Source organism: Puma concolor, chromosome A2 (genome assembly GCF_028749965.1).
Source record: "Puma concolor isolate L17-30 chromosome A2, mPumCon1.1.hap2, whole genome shotgun sequence".
Classification (NCBI taxonomy): Eukaryota; Metazoa; Chordata; class Mammalia; order Carnivora; family Felidae; genus Puma; species Puma concolor.
Window position 1 is genome coordinate 38,656,901 of NC_141668.1, and position 16,148 is coordinate 38,673,048.

Genomic DNA, 16,148 nt, shown 5'->3' on the forward strand with positions numbered 1-16,148 from the left:
ATTATTATTATTATTATTATTATTATTATTATTATTAGAGAGAGAGAGAGAGTGAAAATCCCAAATAGACTCCATGCTCAATGAAGAGTCCAACGCAGGGCTTGATCTCAAGACGCTGGAATCATGACCTGAGCCAAAATCAAGAGTCAGATGCTTAACTTACTGAGCCACCCAGGGGTCCCAAAATTCATTTACTTTTTAAAAAAAATTTTTTTTTCAACGTTTATTTATTTTTTTGGGACAGAGAGAGATAGAGCATGAATGGGGGAGGGGCAGAGAGAGAGGGAGACACAGAATCAGAAACAGGCTCCAGGCTCTGAGCCATCAGCCCAGAGCCTGACGCGGGGCTCGAACTCACAGACCGTGAGATCGTGACCTGGCTGAAGTCGGACGCTTAACCGACTGCGCCACCCAGGCGCCCTCATTTACTTTTTTAAGCTTATTTATATCACACCATGTCTTAGATCATAAACTGTATACATTACCTTTTGTGCTAAAACAGAGCAGGTTCCAAATATTCCAAATATACAATTTCCTACTATAGTTTAGTAACGACCACAAACCTATCAGGTTTCTTCAAAATTAATCAGCAGAACATTGAAGGAATTTTTTTTTTCATGAGAAAGGAAGCCAACTAAGCTTATATAATTTATATATAACAATACATTCTGTTTGTTCCCAAATCGAACAGAAGTTCTTCTAAAGTAGATGGTTTGCACACAGTAAGAGCTCAATAAACATTAGTTGAATACATTAGTCTCTCTCTTTTGGCCCCCACCCTACCATTACACATATAACTACTGCTAGCGAATACCAGAAGGCAACTAGCTCTGAAATCCACCCACCCCCTGTCCCTGGGGAAATAAGAGTCAAAGTTTAATCACCTGAGCAAATTTTCTTTTATTGAAAAGAGTTAACACCTGGTTCCCTTGAAAACAAATACTTCAATGAAACCATGAGGCTGTCACAGGAATTCATAAAGATGCACGAGGCACCATGAACCTCACTGGCACAGGGAACTTGTTCTGGTGATGAAAGCTCCTTTTGTAAGAGAAGTTGTATGTACAGAGCCAAATTCTCTGGCTTACTATTGGTTCTCCTCCATAACAGCCACCCTTAACCCCAATAAAGCAGAAGGACACAGCATACAACGAGCCCTTTTTCTGGTTGCTATACCCAAACCCCTTTGCCTTGGAGTCGCTCCCAACCCTACAGCATTAACTTCGCCCCAGGGTTGGGATCACTAACCAGATGGTCTGTTGCCTGCAGAAATGCGCATGCTCAGTTCATAAGCCCGTGCACACCCAATAAAGCGTGAAGCTCAGGTGCTGGCGGCTGCTTTTAGACGCTCATTTCTTTAGTTTTGTTCCGCGTCCAGTTGATTGAGTCGCTTTACGATCATGCTGTTGATTTTCTTAAGATCGTCTATGTCCTTTCCCTCAGCTGTTAGTCTTCTCGACACATCATCCATCTTGTTTCCAGTTTGAACTTCAAAACAGAAAACAGACTGTGTTACATTGATAGCCAATGTGTTCCGTCGGGACCCGCTAGTGCCTTGTGTTGGTGCTTAGCCAAGTGCTGAAAGGCCCCCTTGGCAAGTCCCCTGCTCCAATAACCCACGCAGGCCACAAGCCCGAGAGAGAAATCGCCGAAGACTAAAGCTGTCTGCCAAAGTGCATTACTTTTACAATTTATTGGGCCCAGCCTCGACTACCTTTGGCAGCTCCACACAGATTTTTGGCTGAGAAACTTCACTGTGAGCCACCAAAGGAAACCACCAGCTAGTCTCATTGGGAGCATATCAGAGAAGTGATTGTTACATCGTCTTCTTAGAGCGCTCTTCTCCAGAGGTTTGTGGCTCCTCATTGGGAAATTAGGTTTTCTGGGTTTCAGCCTATTTTAACATAGCTCTGCTGGTTCTGAATTACCAGCCCATAAATGAACATGTAGTAATTCCCCTCAGACCATCCTAAGAACAGAGACTGTATTTTCAAAATAAACAGAACCCTTGGCAATAAAATAAGCTATGGAGTTTACTCCATACTCATCAGAGGTTAAAATTTCCAGGAAATGCAGCAAAAAAATCCATACTTAATATTTGAGCTTCTTATTATTTCCATTTTAAGCAAGTTTTTTTTCCCCAACTAATGTTGCTGGTAGCATGCCACGAGGCTTAGTGGATAAACTAATGTGGGAAAGTAAACTAGATAGAAGAGCTTCCCCTTCCAGGCTTGGGACAAATGGTTGCCCAGAAGCTGCTTCTTCCCCATGTCTGCAAAACTATGCTGGATGAATTATGGTCTAAGACATGAAGGAAGGATCTTAATTGAGATTAACTACAGAGCCAGGCAGAAAAATCACTTGCTTCTGGGGAAAAATGTGAAACTGAAGTAAATTCATAACACATAATATCCTTTCCCCTCTTGGGAAACTCCTAGTAGAACATAAGTCAAACAGAGAAGGAAGCAGCAGCCGGGCTGGCTTGAGGGTGTTCCACGACACACTGATTCCAAATTAAATTCCAAAAAAGAAAAAGAGTTCCATGTGCAAAAATGTTAGAGAAAAATTTTGCACTGATCTGCCTCTTGGAAACTCACAAGAAGTAAAAAAAAACAATTTGAGCATTATCTAACTCAGCAATTATCAAACTCCTTTGACCATAGAATCCTTCTTCCCTCAGGCAACAACAACATCCCAGGAACCTAGTATTCTCTGGAATAGACTGCTTGGCCACTAGAATTTGTTACCAGAGGCATGTATAGTAATCTACTCTTGTAGCCCATTATTCCTTTTTAGGACAGAGATTATGACAAAAACATAAGGTCCAATGGTTTAATAAGAATGTAATCAAGCAAGTATAAAATAAGTCTATTCCCTCTTACATAAAAATACCAGTTATAAAGAATACAGGTTCTTTCACGTCAGTGAAAAGACTACAAATTGCACTAAATCCCACTGAGAGCAAAATGGTTTCTTTGTTAAAGATGAGCACAGGCCGGGGCGCCTGGGTGGCGCAGTCGGTTAAGCGTCCGACTTCAGCCAGGTCACGATCTCGCGGTCCGTGAGTTCGAGCCCCGCGTCGGGCTCTGGGCTGATGGCTCAGAGCCTGGAGCCTGTTTCCGATTCTGTGTCTCCCTCTCCCTCTGCCTCTCGCCCGTTCATGCTCTGTCTCTCTCTGTCCCAAAAATAAATAAACGTTGAAAAAAAAAATTAAAAAAAAAAAAAGATGAGCACAGGCCAAGTTCATTTCCAGAGGCCTGTGCCAACTCCACTCTGAAGTTGAGTTAAGGTTTGTCTGAAAACCACAGGAAGTCCTTGTTTTATTTCTTCAATATAGGCAATGGAGGGCAGGGAAGCTTTGGAGCCAGACAGGTCAGGGTTTGAATCTTGGTTCTGCCTCTGATTAGCAGGGTACACATGGAGAGGTACATTTCTAGGTCTTAGTCTTGCGTCAATAAAATAGAAATACTAAATACTATCTTAAGAGGTAAAGATGTAAGATAATGAATTTATGTATCTGGCACAGAGCAATAGCCCAAAGAAAGACATTCTTCTTGGGGCACCTGGGTGGCTCAGTCGGTTGAGCGGCCGACTTTGGCTCAGGTCATGATCTCATGGTCCGTGAGTTCAAGCCCCGCATCGGGCTCTGTGCTGACAGCTCAGAGCCTGGAGCCTGTTTCAGATTCTGTGTTGCCCTCTCTCTGACCCTCCCCTGTTCATGCTCTGTCTCTCCCTGTCTCAAAAATAAATAAAACGTTAAAAAATAAAAATTTAGGGGCGCCTGGGTGGCGCAGTCGGTTGAGCGTCCGACTTCAGCCAGGTCACGATCTCGCGGTCCGTGAGTTCGAGCCCCGCGTCGGGCTCTGGGCTGATGGCTCGGAGCCTGGAGCCTGTTTCCGATTCTCTCTGCCCCTCCCCCGTTCATGCTCTGTCTCTCTCTCTCTGTCCCAAAAATAAATAAAAAACGTTGAAAAAAAATTAAAAAAAAATAAATAAATAGAATAAAAATTTAAAAAAAGACATTCTTTTTTGTTCATATCTTCTTTCTCTTTCTTCGTATGACTTTGCTCTCAACATAAAACACCAGCAGCAAATATAACATAAATCATATTTATACAGGAGGGGTATAATGACAGTAATAAAGTGCATGCTCTTTGAAGTCAGGCAGGAGTGTCTTTGGGCCCTGATTCGGCACTTATTAGTTGTGGACCTCAGGCACGGTGATTAACCGAAGCCTCAGTGTCAGCATCGGTAAAACCAGAATAATAGTAGATTGTACGACCTAGAGTTGTTACGAGGTTGTGAGCAAACAGACATCAGGTGTTACTTAGCACAGTGCCTGGGAAAATGAGTGCTCGATATATAGCACTTCTTATCATCATTACCTTTAACCTCATTACCCGTCGCTCCACAGAAGAGAGAAGTTCCTTTGGGTGGCTCTCCTGCCGATAGGGATATCTAAAATTTCCTGCTAGTTTAACTCAGTCATTACCCCAGATGGGTGTGGCAGAATGATATTTGGAGCATTAATTTTTGTTGGTATAACATTTCAGAATTCAGAGTAATGCATGGGCTTTTTCTGGCCCTGAAGATTCAGGAACAACCCACATCCAATGGACAGTCAGAGACAAGGGCACCATTATTGTAAGGATAGTTCCCATTGAAGCTTTTAAGTTGGAGAGGGCATGGACTGGGCCAGAGAGAAGCAGTTAAATATCCCACCTCCCCACCTGCCCTGACCCCAGGTTTGGGGAAGTTTGGGGAAGAGAAGGGGTCTGAGGCTGTAAAAGAGCCACACCCCCTGCCCACCTGTCTCCCCCCATCATCACCACCACTACGTCCTTTAATCCTGAATGAATTTAAATTAAAGGCCTTCCAAAGACATGGGCTCCACTTCTCATTGAAGATTTTTGAAGGCTACAGGGCCTGCAAAGCAGGAAAGGGCAGAAGAAATAAACGATGGTTCTCAGGACCCAGGGGAAAAGGCGTGGTTCAGGGCAGCAGGAAGCTGAAATAAATCCAGATAATGGCCCACAGAGGTTAGCTGAGAGAGAGAACTGATGGGCTTGAGGGGAGAGGGCAACCCACAGAAGGAAAGGACAGCACCCTGCCCCTGCCAAGGCAGAGAGGAGAGTGGCCCTGAGGCCTGGGGGGTCTCGCCATGTGGGACAGCCCATCCACCACTCAATGGCAGAGGTCAGGCCCAGACTGAGAGCAGGGAGGGCAGGTCGTCATACAGCCCGGGGGAGTGTCAAACAGGAAAGAGGCGGCCTCATCACCTCCCCAACACAGCCTCTGGGACCTTGCACAAGCCCTCAGTGCTTCCAATAGATTTCTGGGAAGTGAGAAAACCTGGGAAGGAGTTTGAAACCTGAATGTGACTCTATGGTAGAGACCTGAATTAATGGAGCAATTACGTACTGGATTAAGAAAAACTAGAATCAACATTTGACAGCCAGGGACTCCCAAGTAAGAAAGGAAAGTTATAGAGACGCCTGGGTGGCTCAGTCAGTTCAGCATCTGACCCTTGATTTTGGCCTAGGTGGTGATCTCATGTCAGGCTCTGCTTTGTCAGCCTGGGATCCTATCTCTCCCTCTCTCTCTGCCCCTCCCCCACTAATGTGCTTGCATTTGCTCGCTCTCTCACTCTCACTCTCTAAAAATAAATAAATAAACTTTAAAAAAAAAAGAAAAGAAAATTATAGAAATATTTAATGTCCTTGTTCGTGAACTTGTGGCACTGTGGGCTTACGTCCCCAGAATCACAGGGTCAGGCACTTGCCGTCTGTCTTTCCAGTGTAGCAGTGATTGCCAAAAAGCATGGACTCCTCACAGGTGCAAAGTTAAACAACCAGCAACAAAGTAAGAGCATTTAAGAAATGAGAACGTGTCAGTGGTACTTACCTATTAGAAAGATCACGAAGGAAACCAGTGCCAGACTGACAATCAGAACAATTATCAACCCCATAAAAAATAGACTGTGACTTCCGTTTCCTGAGTTAGTGCCAACGTCTGGGATTTTCTCCTGGAGAGCTAACATGAAACAAACAAAAATACCTATGACAAAAACTCCTCAGGATCCACCTTGCCAGCAGAACTGAAAAGTCCCCCACTATTAAAGACCCGAGTAAGGGATACACCCGTTTTTCCCTGTGATCACCCTGGAAAGTGACTTAAGTCATAGGAATGTCTTTGGACTTATGTCTTTGGTTCTCTTTGTGAATTTTTTACCTTCTTCATCCTTGGTAGTCAAAAAAATAAGCAGGGTTTAGCACTCTCCTTGGAAAGTTCTTTGAAGATGGTGTTAATACTGAAGAGGCAGGACGTGGGTTTTCTTTGGATGGCTGGGAGAAGATATGTGTGTTAAGCTTTCAGAGTGATGGAGACTGTATTGCCCTCTTTCTGAAGTGACAGGGGAGTAAAATACAACTGGCTGGGACACCTATGCTGAGTGGAAGGCTGAATGCTCTAGGGTATCTCCCAGAAATGCCTTTCACCATAGGAGTAAGTTAAGCTGACATCCATTTAAATAGAAAAATGGCCCCGATGTATCTGGGTTTCTCAGAGCTGTCTTTGGGATGAACCTGCTTGGCAAAAAAGGTTCTTTTAAATGTTGGGCAATTACACTGAGACTGCAACTATGCTTATAAAGCAGCTAAAGCATGAAGTGTCTGCATTTGGCCATCATTTTGTAAGGCCTGTTTGCCTAGGAACACCCAAATTAAATTAAATAAGCACTATAGGAACTTGGGGTCATGGAGACCATTAACTTCCTTTCTGTATTCTGTCCTACTTTGCATCAGTCCCACACACTGTGCTACTTGATAATAGCTAGGTGGGTGGCTTAGGTCCTGGGCCGTGTAAATACATCATGCGTCACCCCGCAACAACTTTTGCTTCCTAATCAAAGCAATGGCATAAGCTGGTACCCAAATACCTATTCCTGTGGAGACTTGACTGCAGTAGAAGCAGGTGAAAGTCTGAACCCATTATAATGAAGAAAAAAGCAAGACCTCAGTTAGGATTTAGAAGGGGAATAATAGATATAAATTTGGAATTACCTGAGTTTAGAATGGGAATGGAACAAACGACTAGTAGAAAATTAAGGCCTGTGTTTGAAAGTCCGAGTTGAAGCTGGAAAAATGGGGCTCAAAATGATCTGAGAGAGCTTGTTCACAATATTTAGGGAACAAAGTACACATTTAGTATTTAGAGGATTTTTGTTTTCTCCTCCTTTTTTAACCCCTTAATTGGGACCATTTGTGATTTTTAAGTAGAAAATGAAGTTGACTTCACGCCCCCCCAAAATTTAATGACTTCTTGAAATCTGGATGAATGTGTGGAGTATTTTCTCAGCAATGCACTACAAAGTAAGACTTCTCCAGGAAAGTGGGCACCACTGTGACCTGGCCGTGGTCTCTGGAAGGCACGACAGCAGCCAAGAGGGATGAGCAAACCTCTTGGAAGACCAGCACTGCAGTTTCCCTGCCCTTTCCAGGGAGAAACACTCCACAGAAACTTCTCAGAACTCTTGAAGACACATTCCAAATCTTGCTTAGGACCCAAGAAAGCCCATAAGCCTGTCAAATATTAAGAGAACTAACACAAAAGTTGACTAATAATAAAAAGCATTTCCAGCACTGAGCTGTTCCTAATGCCCACCCTGCCACCCACCACACCCACAGGTCCAGACTAGCCTTTACTATTTTTAGGGGGCCCAGAAGCCAGGAAGAGCCAGAAAGCCTGGGAGGCACACATACGGAGCAGATGCTGTGAGCCAGCAGGACAGAGGGTCAGTCTGTTTAAGTCATTTATGGAATCCACAATATAAAGCTTTCGGTCTTCAGGCATGCCTTGAGAGCTGGTGTCCTGGGAATGATTCATAGTTCCTGGAAGAAAACACTGACACTAGACAGAAGGCCGGCTCTGGGAGCCCCACTGCACAACAATCAGAGGCCACAGGAAGCTGGACAGGCACGGAAAGAGCCACCCACATGCATTATTTCCAGCTGAAGGTCTAGAAAAGCTGTGCTTGTCCAGAAGAAAATATTTCCCTTTGGGGACAACATTGTACCTATTCTTTTTGCTTGGCTTGCCAGGAAGCTCAGACTCAATTGTGACACCCAATTTGAGCCCTTTATACCCTGCTTATCTGAATATCCTCTTTCCTTCTCCTCAGATTTCTTAATTCTCGCTCTTTTCCCTGAGCCTGCTTTTTAATTTTGTAATTTATTTTATTTCATTAATTTTTTTAAGTTTTTATTTATTCATTTTGAGAGAGAGAGAGCACATGAGCATGAGTTGGAGAGGGGCAGAGAATGGAGAGAGAGAATCCTAAGAAAGCTCTGTGCAGACAGGGTGGAGCCCGATTCGGGGCTCAAACTCATGAAGAGTGAAACCATGAAATCGTGACTACGGCTGAAGTAGGTTGCTTAACTGATTGAGCTGCCCAAGCTCACTGAGGTGCCGCAAGAAAACTATTTTTTTTTTTTTAAACATTTATTTCTGAGACAGAGAGAGACAGAGCATGTACGGGGGAGGGTCAGAGAGAGGGAGACACAGAATCCGAAACAGGCTCCAGGCTCTGAGCTGTCAGCACAGAGCCCGACGCGGGGCTTGAACTCACAGACCATGAGATCATGACCTGAGCTCAAGTCGGCCGCCCAACCGACTGAGCCACCCAGGCGCCCCAAGAAAACTATTTTAAAATAAATTACAAAATTAGGGGAACCTGGGTGGCTCAGTCAGTTAAATATCCGACTTCAGCTCAGGTCATGATCTCACAGTTCATGGGTTCCAGGCCCGTGAGATGCCTCATTGGTGAGGTGCCTCAAATCCTTTGGACAAGAAAACTACGTATAAACATATGGAAAGGTAAAACTAAGCTAGTCGGCCTGTGGCCCAAAGACAGATTGTGAGAGGGCAAGAGAATATTACCACAAACCATCCTAATTGCATGAGGCTTTAAAACATAACTGCAATTTTTACATTCTCGCTCAATATGGTATATATGAGTCTCCACCTTACATGTATTCTTCAGCCATTAGATGCTGGCAGGGAGTCCTCAAGAGCAAAATCTTCGCAGGCTAGGGTGCTATAAAGAGGAACCGTGCAGCGGGTTGGAGGCTAAACTCTGGGACGTCTGAGGGCTCTTTCCTCCGAATTTCCTTAGATGGAGGCCACTTCCATAGTAAAGAATTTTAAAACTGAGGTTGACATTTAAGGTAATATTTTCTGATGACAGCACTTCCAGCAAACCTGAAAAGCCCGAATGGGTTTATTTATAAAGTCTGTTTTATTAGGTCTCTTCTAGCACAACAGAGAACGTGTGCCCTTTTAATTACATGAAATAAAGGGCTCTAGGAAGACAAATTCAAATTACCATCAAAACTGTCTCTTTCATGGTGATCTCTCTTCATAAAATGAGTCCAATGGTGACATAGGGACTTTTTGATGTGAAAGGGACTGTAGACACGCTCTAGTCTGGCCCCCTCCTTCCCACAGAGGAGGAAATGGATGCTCAGCTGGTGAATGCCCAACACCACACATTTACTTAGAGGCAGAGCTAGCCGGAAGCAGACCTCTTGCTTCAGAGTTCACTGTGTCTTCCATTTCCTCTCCACATCCCTCCCTCACCCTCTTCTTCTTTTATTTTTTAATGCTTACTCATTTTTGAGAGACAGAGCCTGAGTGGGGGAGAGGCAGAGAGAGAGGGAGACACAGAATCCAAAGCAGGCTCCAGACTTCAAGCTGTCAGCACAGACCCTGATGCAGAGCTCGAACTCATGGACCGCGAGATCATGACCTGAGCTGAGGTCAGACACTTAACCAACTGAGCCACGCAGGTGCCTCCCTAACCCTCTTTCAAGACTTGGCTCAAACCTCATCTCTCGAAGAATCAACCTGCCTTTCCTTTGTGCTTTTGCTGGATGCGGTACCTTCTTCCATCAGAACACACATGCTATTTTACAACATTTACTGCTTATATCTTTGACTTGCCTGGTTGCCTTAGAACTCCTCAGGGTGGGCACCAATCCTATTCTTCAAATACTCAGTGTCAAATGTATAAGCCATGACTTACGTTAAGTTGGAACAACTAAAATATTTTATTTACGATTTGAAGCTCACCATTTACAAAAGAATTTGAGGCAGTTAATAATAAATGCAATGACAGAAAGAAACTGAGGATAAAAATCCTCATGTGATATCTATCTGGACTCTGGTAAAGTCAATAAACTTTGTGCCTTCATTTATATGAAGCAACACACTGTTTACTTCCTGTTAACATTAAAAATCTTTCCTTTAATAGCAGTTGCAAAATGAAGAAAGATAGAGTTAGGAGAAAACAAATTCAGAAAAAAAAAAAGTTGCGAACACCTACAGATGTGAAAAAGGATCAGCCATTTACTAAACAGGGTAAACTGCATCCTGAAACATTAAAAACCAGGAATTCCCCAGTCATACCTAAAACCCACTAGTACTTGTAAAAAATATGCTCCTGAAACCCTAAGAAAAACATGGACTAATTAAACTTTTTATCAGTCAAAGCTAATAACTAAACAAGGTGTTCCAGGTATCCTGAAATTTTAATTAACAAAAATATGTAATTCTCAGAGTATTTTAGATTAGACATCACTGAAGCATTGATATTGATATTACTGAATTCCAAATATACTTCATGGAATAGTCCTAAGGGAATGACATGAAGTGATCATTTTTTAAAAAGCAGCAGCAGCATATAAAATAAAGGAGTCTTAGAGATCAATCAAGTCTTATCCTTTCACAGATAAAATCATAAGTAATGACTGATGCATGGTCACAGATTCTACTCTTCCAGAAATGCTTTGTATTTTATCATCTCTTATACTTTATTATCCCAAGTACTAATAGTTGATGAGCAATAAAGGTTTGTATGTCACATCATAGAATCATCATTCCAGCCATGGCTTCTATTTTAGGTGTGGTGACTGGCACGTGGTTCATTTTTGGATCTCTGACTCAACGTCCTTAAGCCTTAGCTTCCCCTTTAGGAATGGAATTGCTATTGCTCAAATCTCATACTGGAGCTTAATCAACGGTTACAAAGTGGAGGAACAACTAGAAAATCATAGCCACAAACACTAACCTAGGAGCAGCACAGCTAATTAAATCTCCAAATGATTAGCCTTGCTACTCACTGAAAAAGGTGATTCAGTGCAACAACAAATCCAAAATCACTGAGGCAACAACTTAGAGTCAGCTATGAGGGTGCCCTGAAAGTAAATTTCTTCCTCAGGGTAAAGTCATAATATAAATAGGTGCCATTTTCATGTACTTTTAAATGAACTACAACATGCAAACGAAAAATAACTAGCAAAGAAAACGGGATTGGGTGTCTGTGGTTCATGGCCACCAAGAGCCTATAAATGACTCCGTGAGTAAATGGATCCAGGATCACATGGCCCTGAAGCCAGGACCCACTGTTGTTGACACCAGTTGTTGCTATCTCTGGCATCTCCATATAAGGGTACCTGGGAACAACCAGCAGGGCTGGAGAAGCCAAAGTGTTACTAAATTCTGCATTACAGTAGCTCAACCCTCCTCCCTAACTCTGGTGTGCAAATTTGCTCACTATTCTAAGATTGACCAAAGCCGTATCCTTTTAACGGGGCCTTTTCTAATCCCTTGCACTGAAACACGTAAGTAATTTCATTTTCCTCCAGCTTAGATCATGCTCACAGCTCTTTTTATCATTTAAGAATTCTTTAACCAGCTACAAATAAATATTCCGACAAAATAGTTGTCTATGAAAAATTGCTTTGCTCTTTATTTTTTCCCCTGGGTGCTCGATATCAAAGCACAGAAATGACACACCGGTATTGCTTGCCACAAAATCCAAATTGTTATAATAGGGTTTAATTCAAAGCTAATAGGAAGCTTTATTGAGTGAGTCATGGTAATTTGTTCTTTAATTCCATTTCAGAGTCAGTGCCTCTTCACATTCAGGAATTAATTTTTTAAATCAAGTCTAAATCATTTCTATCAAAAGTTTAAAGCACAGAGCACATGCAACAAAAAACATCCCAGCCTCAAGAATCATAATTCGGTGTCGGTAGAGTAATAGCATGCAAATTACTTACAAAAAATGTGAGCTTTGACTGCTAGGTTACCAGAAAAGAAAAGAAAGAAAAAAAAATACTATTCAGAAGCAACTACAGTAAAACTTTCTATGAATTCTGTAGTCCTGTCTTTGCCTTCCTTCAGCGAACGGGTGCTCCTACAAGGCCCATAAACCCCGGCATGATGTCGGTCTATATTTAGTGTTAATTTAGCCAAGCAGTGTAAGATTTCCAAATACTTTTTATGCAATGTCTAAGATTTTTAGTGACTATATTACTGAAACTATGCTTTAAAAAGAAAAAGCCACCATGCCTTGATTCAATTGGTAACAGTTGAGGTTGTTATTGGACCGAAGTTAATGTCCTTATTTGGCTGATGGGACCGGGTAAGCGGACACATTTCTAGCACTTCTGCCATGGTATGCTCCCATATATAAATATCCAGTAGCGGACCGGAGCTGCCATTCTGACAGGACTCCAGACCAACCAGAGGACTGCAATAAAGAGCGACAGAGAAAGGTTGTGATACTAACTGGGATGATGGCACGTCAGAGAACTCCGAGTGCTTCCAGAAGCTACAAAAAAAGATTGCGAGTGGGAGATTGTATGACTACAGACCCGCTGCGGAAGAGAGAAGCACTGTGTCTCATCAACTTCCCTTTCTACTCAAAGCCTTTATTTATTCTGAGTTTTTATGCATCCGCTTTCTCAGAAATGCCAGACTTTCTCTCATGGGGTTCCCTCACAGGCACGCCAAGGAGCGTCTGCCCTCTGGTGTACATGAGAGGAGCTACAGTGAGGACGGCCATCCTCTGAGTCCCATTCGCAGGCTCCAGGGACAAACTATCCTGGCAGGACACTAAGGGCTGGGCAGTAATCAGATACGCAGTCCTTTCCAAACCTACCTTCCATTGCACATCTAGATGGACCCATCTGTGGATCTTTGAAACAGTTTGTACGTCAATCAGAAAATGTTTGCTTCACGGAACTTTCTTTACATTTATATTTAGTATGGACCTCAGTCCACATTTAGGGGAAAGGAATGCCATTTCCTTAAACTTCATCTGTACCAGGGGACCAGTTCACGGAGGAAGCAATATAACTAGTAACTGTCTCCTCAGAGGTACATTATACATTAAAAAGCCATGCCAAATTTCTTGAAAAATGAAAATGTTTGTTTGCTATTATACTATCAGCCTGTTTATAAATCTCCTAGCTACCTGATCAGTCTCAAAGCATCAAACCTCTGAAGAAACAGCAGCCTCATTTTGAATATGTACTATGTATGTTTTTCTCACTCCTGTAACCTTACAACCCTATCAGTCCCCCTTCAGGGATGAGGAAAATGTAGCCTAAGCAATTCCTTACCCCAAAGTCTGAATTCAACCATATTTTACACCAGGGAAAGGGATGAAAAGTTCTTACGGCTTGCGATTAATTAGACTTCTGGAGAAGCACGTGAAAGCAAAGAAAGATGACATACATACCTCATTTTATCTATTACATACTTGAAAGATCACATCAAGAAAAGTTCAGTCATAAGAAGAAAATAGGTATTCTCATCTGAAATAATCTGGGGGCACTTTTAAGTATTTCTTGATTTTTATTTCAAACCTTATTTTACCATATCTAGATTCAACTCCCGGGAAATTCAGTAAATGCCATCACAGCCTTGAATCATGGATGCTGGTTGCTTCAAAATTAATGCTTGAGCCTCAAAACATTAAGAACTGAGTAGGCAGGGACCATTTTAAATTCCTTTAAACCAGCAAGAATCAATCAAGAACCAAGGAATGAACTGGTTCATATAATATGAACTATCATATACCATTTTGCTACTTTTGAGAAAACTCAATTATTTTTATACATTGAAGCCCCAGTAATCCTTGTCTAGCAACTATCCATAAATTTCATGATGTACCCATCCATAAATTTAATATACAGATTAACTCATTTCTCTCTTCTTCCTCCTAAAACCCCATTAAAAAGGCAGAATAGGAATTAAAATTAGAAAACCACAAGAATGAAAATTGGAAGAAATAATACTGAACAAGATTCCAACAAATGTATTGAATACGGAAAAGAGAGTGGTCGTTACCCGCATGTGTAGAACGGCAGAACTCAGGCGGGCTTAGGAATTGGAGGCAAGAATGAAGTATGGAGCTAAATCCAGGCAGGTGATTTCATAAAGATTGAAAAACTGCGTTATAGAAATCTACCCCCCCCCATAAATGATTTAAGAAATAAAGCCAGAGGCTCAATTCAGCGGTTCTAGTTATTTCATGGAGTTCCAGGACAAAGTGTGTATGTGTGGGTTTTGTTGGGGGGGGGGGGGGGGGGCAGAGGGTAGGTGAGGGAGGCTGGGCAGGGTCAGGGCCCACCAAAGCAGTTATCGCTGAATTTTACAACTCTAAAGTGCCTCCAATAACAAAACGAAGAAATAAAAATTGCACATCACAAGTTTTATTACAATAGAGCGAGGTCTTCAAAATTCTGAATTTGATTTTCTACCTAAAATTTTATATACCAAGCCATATTACCTTTCAGGCATGCAGTAGTCTCAAAGTAATTGAGCCTCTAGGCACCCATTCCTTCACTGAAGGAAGTGTTCTCTATCAAGTAATCTAAGAACAAAGACACAGGGTCCAGAAAACGTGGACTCCAACCCAAGAGAGGAAAACAAATCCCAGGAAGATGAAGTCTCAGAAACAGTTGTATATATACATGAATAAGAGAGAAATTAGTTCAGACTGAAACAGGTATACGGTTGGGCTTTGACCCTGTGAAAAATTGATCTTAAAAAGTTTTACATATTTGGGACTGTTTCGGAAGAATTAGTGATGTGATGTAAATGTAAAACCAACACAAAATGTTGAGAATGGAAAGGAAGCACAGGCAACTCATTCAGGAATGAACATAGAGATATGGTCACTATAATCGAACGATGCCAATTTAATGGAAAAATACCAGAATGAGAAAAAAGGAAAAAGGAAAAATCATCTATCAAATAGGAAGCTGTCAGATGTCTAAACACAGTGAACTAGTTAACAGTATAAGCATATTACTTAGAAATCTGAAACCAAGGCCCTAGGAAAAACACCAAAGGCTGAAACGGCCCCTGTGAAATGGAAAAGGATGGAGCAGGGAGCTAACTTTCCCCCTTACAATCCCTGAGGTACCATTCAACTATGTATATACATCATTTTAATAAAAATTTTTATTTAAAAATAGTATACATATACGAAATTGAAAATTTATGGGCGGTAACTACTTGTAATCGTTTTTTCGAGGATTCTGACCTACTTGGGAGTACAAGAAGGTGGCAACAGCAAACTCCAGTTCTGGATTCCGAGGCAGTTTTCCTCTGCACCAGAACTGAGAGATGGGACTCACGCTTGCCACAGCTACAGCGACTCTACAGGCCAGACAATACGGTTTCAACAAGAAGCTACATCACATGTCCCAGGAGTTGTTGAGAATGTCGGGGAGGAAGAGCCCTGGTTTGGGAAGAACACCTTCACGGATCTGGGGTCTTCTCTAGTGTACAGGTTACCCCACCCGTGAAGCCTCTTACTACTGTTTTCTGCACTAAACCCAAAGAAATCAGTAACTAGAATCCCAATGAGGCGCTAAGTACTATTCTACAGTGATATACCCAATGACATTGCTACATTCTTTCATCTATCTTCATGCTTCCAAATATATGAGTTTTGTCTCTCTCCCCCTATCTAGGTTGGTTATTTTGAACTTTGTACCTCAAACCCATATATGTTTCTTCTACTAGAAAAGAAGCACTTTTAGTGTGAAAAGATCTTTAAAATGTAAGACTATAGCAGATAAAATGTGTTACTGCCCTCAGAGGTCAAGGTTGGCAGCTTTTCTGGCATATGCTGAACTCCTCATGAACTCCCACTAGCTTTGGTCTCAAAGACCAAATGGCCTTTCAGAGTAGCTCTAAGGTCTCATGCTTCGTCAACCCCAGTGACAGAACTAAAATGATTAGATCCCATTTAATAATTAAAATATAGCAGAATTCTAAAAGAATTAGCT

The 16,148-nt window shown here is 42.1% G+C and overlaps 1 protein-coding gene across 1 annotated transcript; it reads right to left on the reverse strand.

Moving 5' to 3' along the window:
* Positions 1–875: 875 nt before the first annotated feature.
* On the reverse strand, positions 876–15,172 carry LSMEM1 (leucine rich single-pass membrane protein 1). Its single transcript, XM_086692271.1, has 4 exons — positions 12,120–15,172; positions 7,761–7,889; positions 5,905–6,033; positions 876–1,488 (listed from the first exon to the last, which is right to left on the reverse strand). The coding sequence occupies exons 2-4, from the start codon at positions 7,882–7,884 to the stop codon at positions 1,358–1,360; spliced, it is 384 nt and encodes a 127-aa protein (XP_086548397.1). The 5' UTR covers positions 7,885–7,889; positions 12,120–15,172; the 3' UTR covers positions 876–1,357.
* Between the last annotated feature and the right edge of the window lie 976 nt (positions 15,173–16,148).

Coding starts and splice junctions, on each gene's coding strand:
- LSMEM1 (XM_086692271.1), bottom strand. CDS start 7,884: ATGAATCATTCCCAGGACACCAGCTCTCAAGGCATGCCTGAAGACCGA. Junction 6,034..7,760: donor TGGCTCACAGCATCTGCTCC/GTATGTGTGCCT, acceptor GTTTCATGTTAG/CTCTCCAGGAGAAAATCCCA. Junction 1,489..5,904: donor CTTCGTGATCTTTCTAATAG/GTAAGTACCACT, acceptor TCTGTTTTGAAG/TTCAAACTGGAAACAAGATG.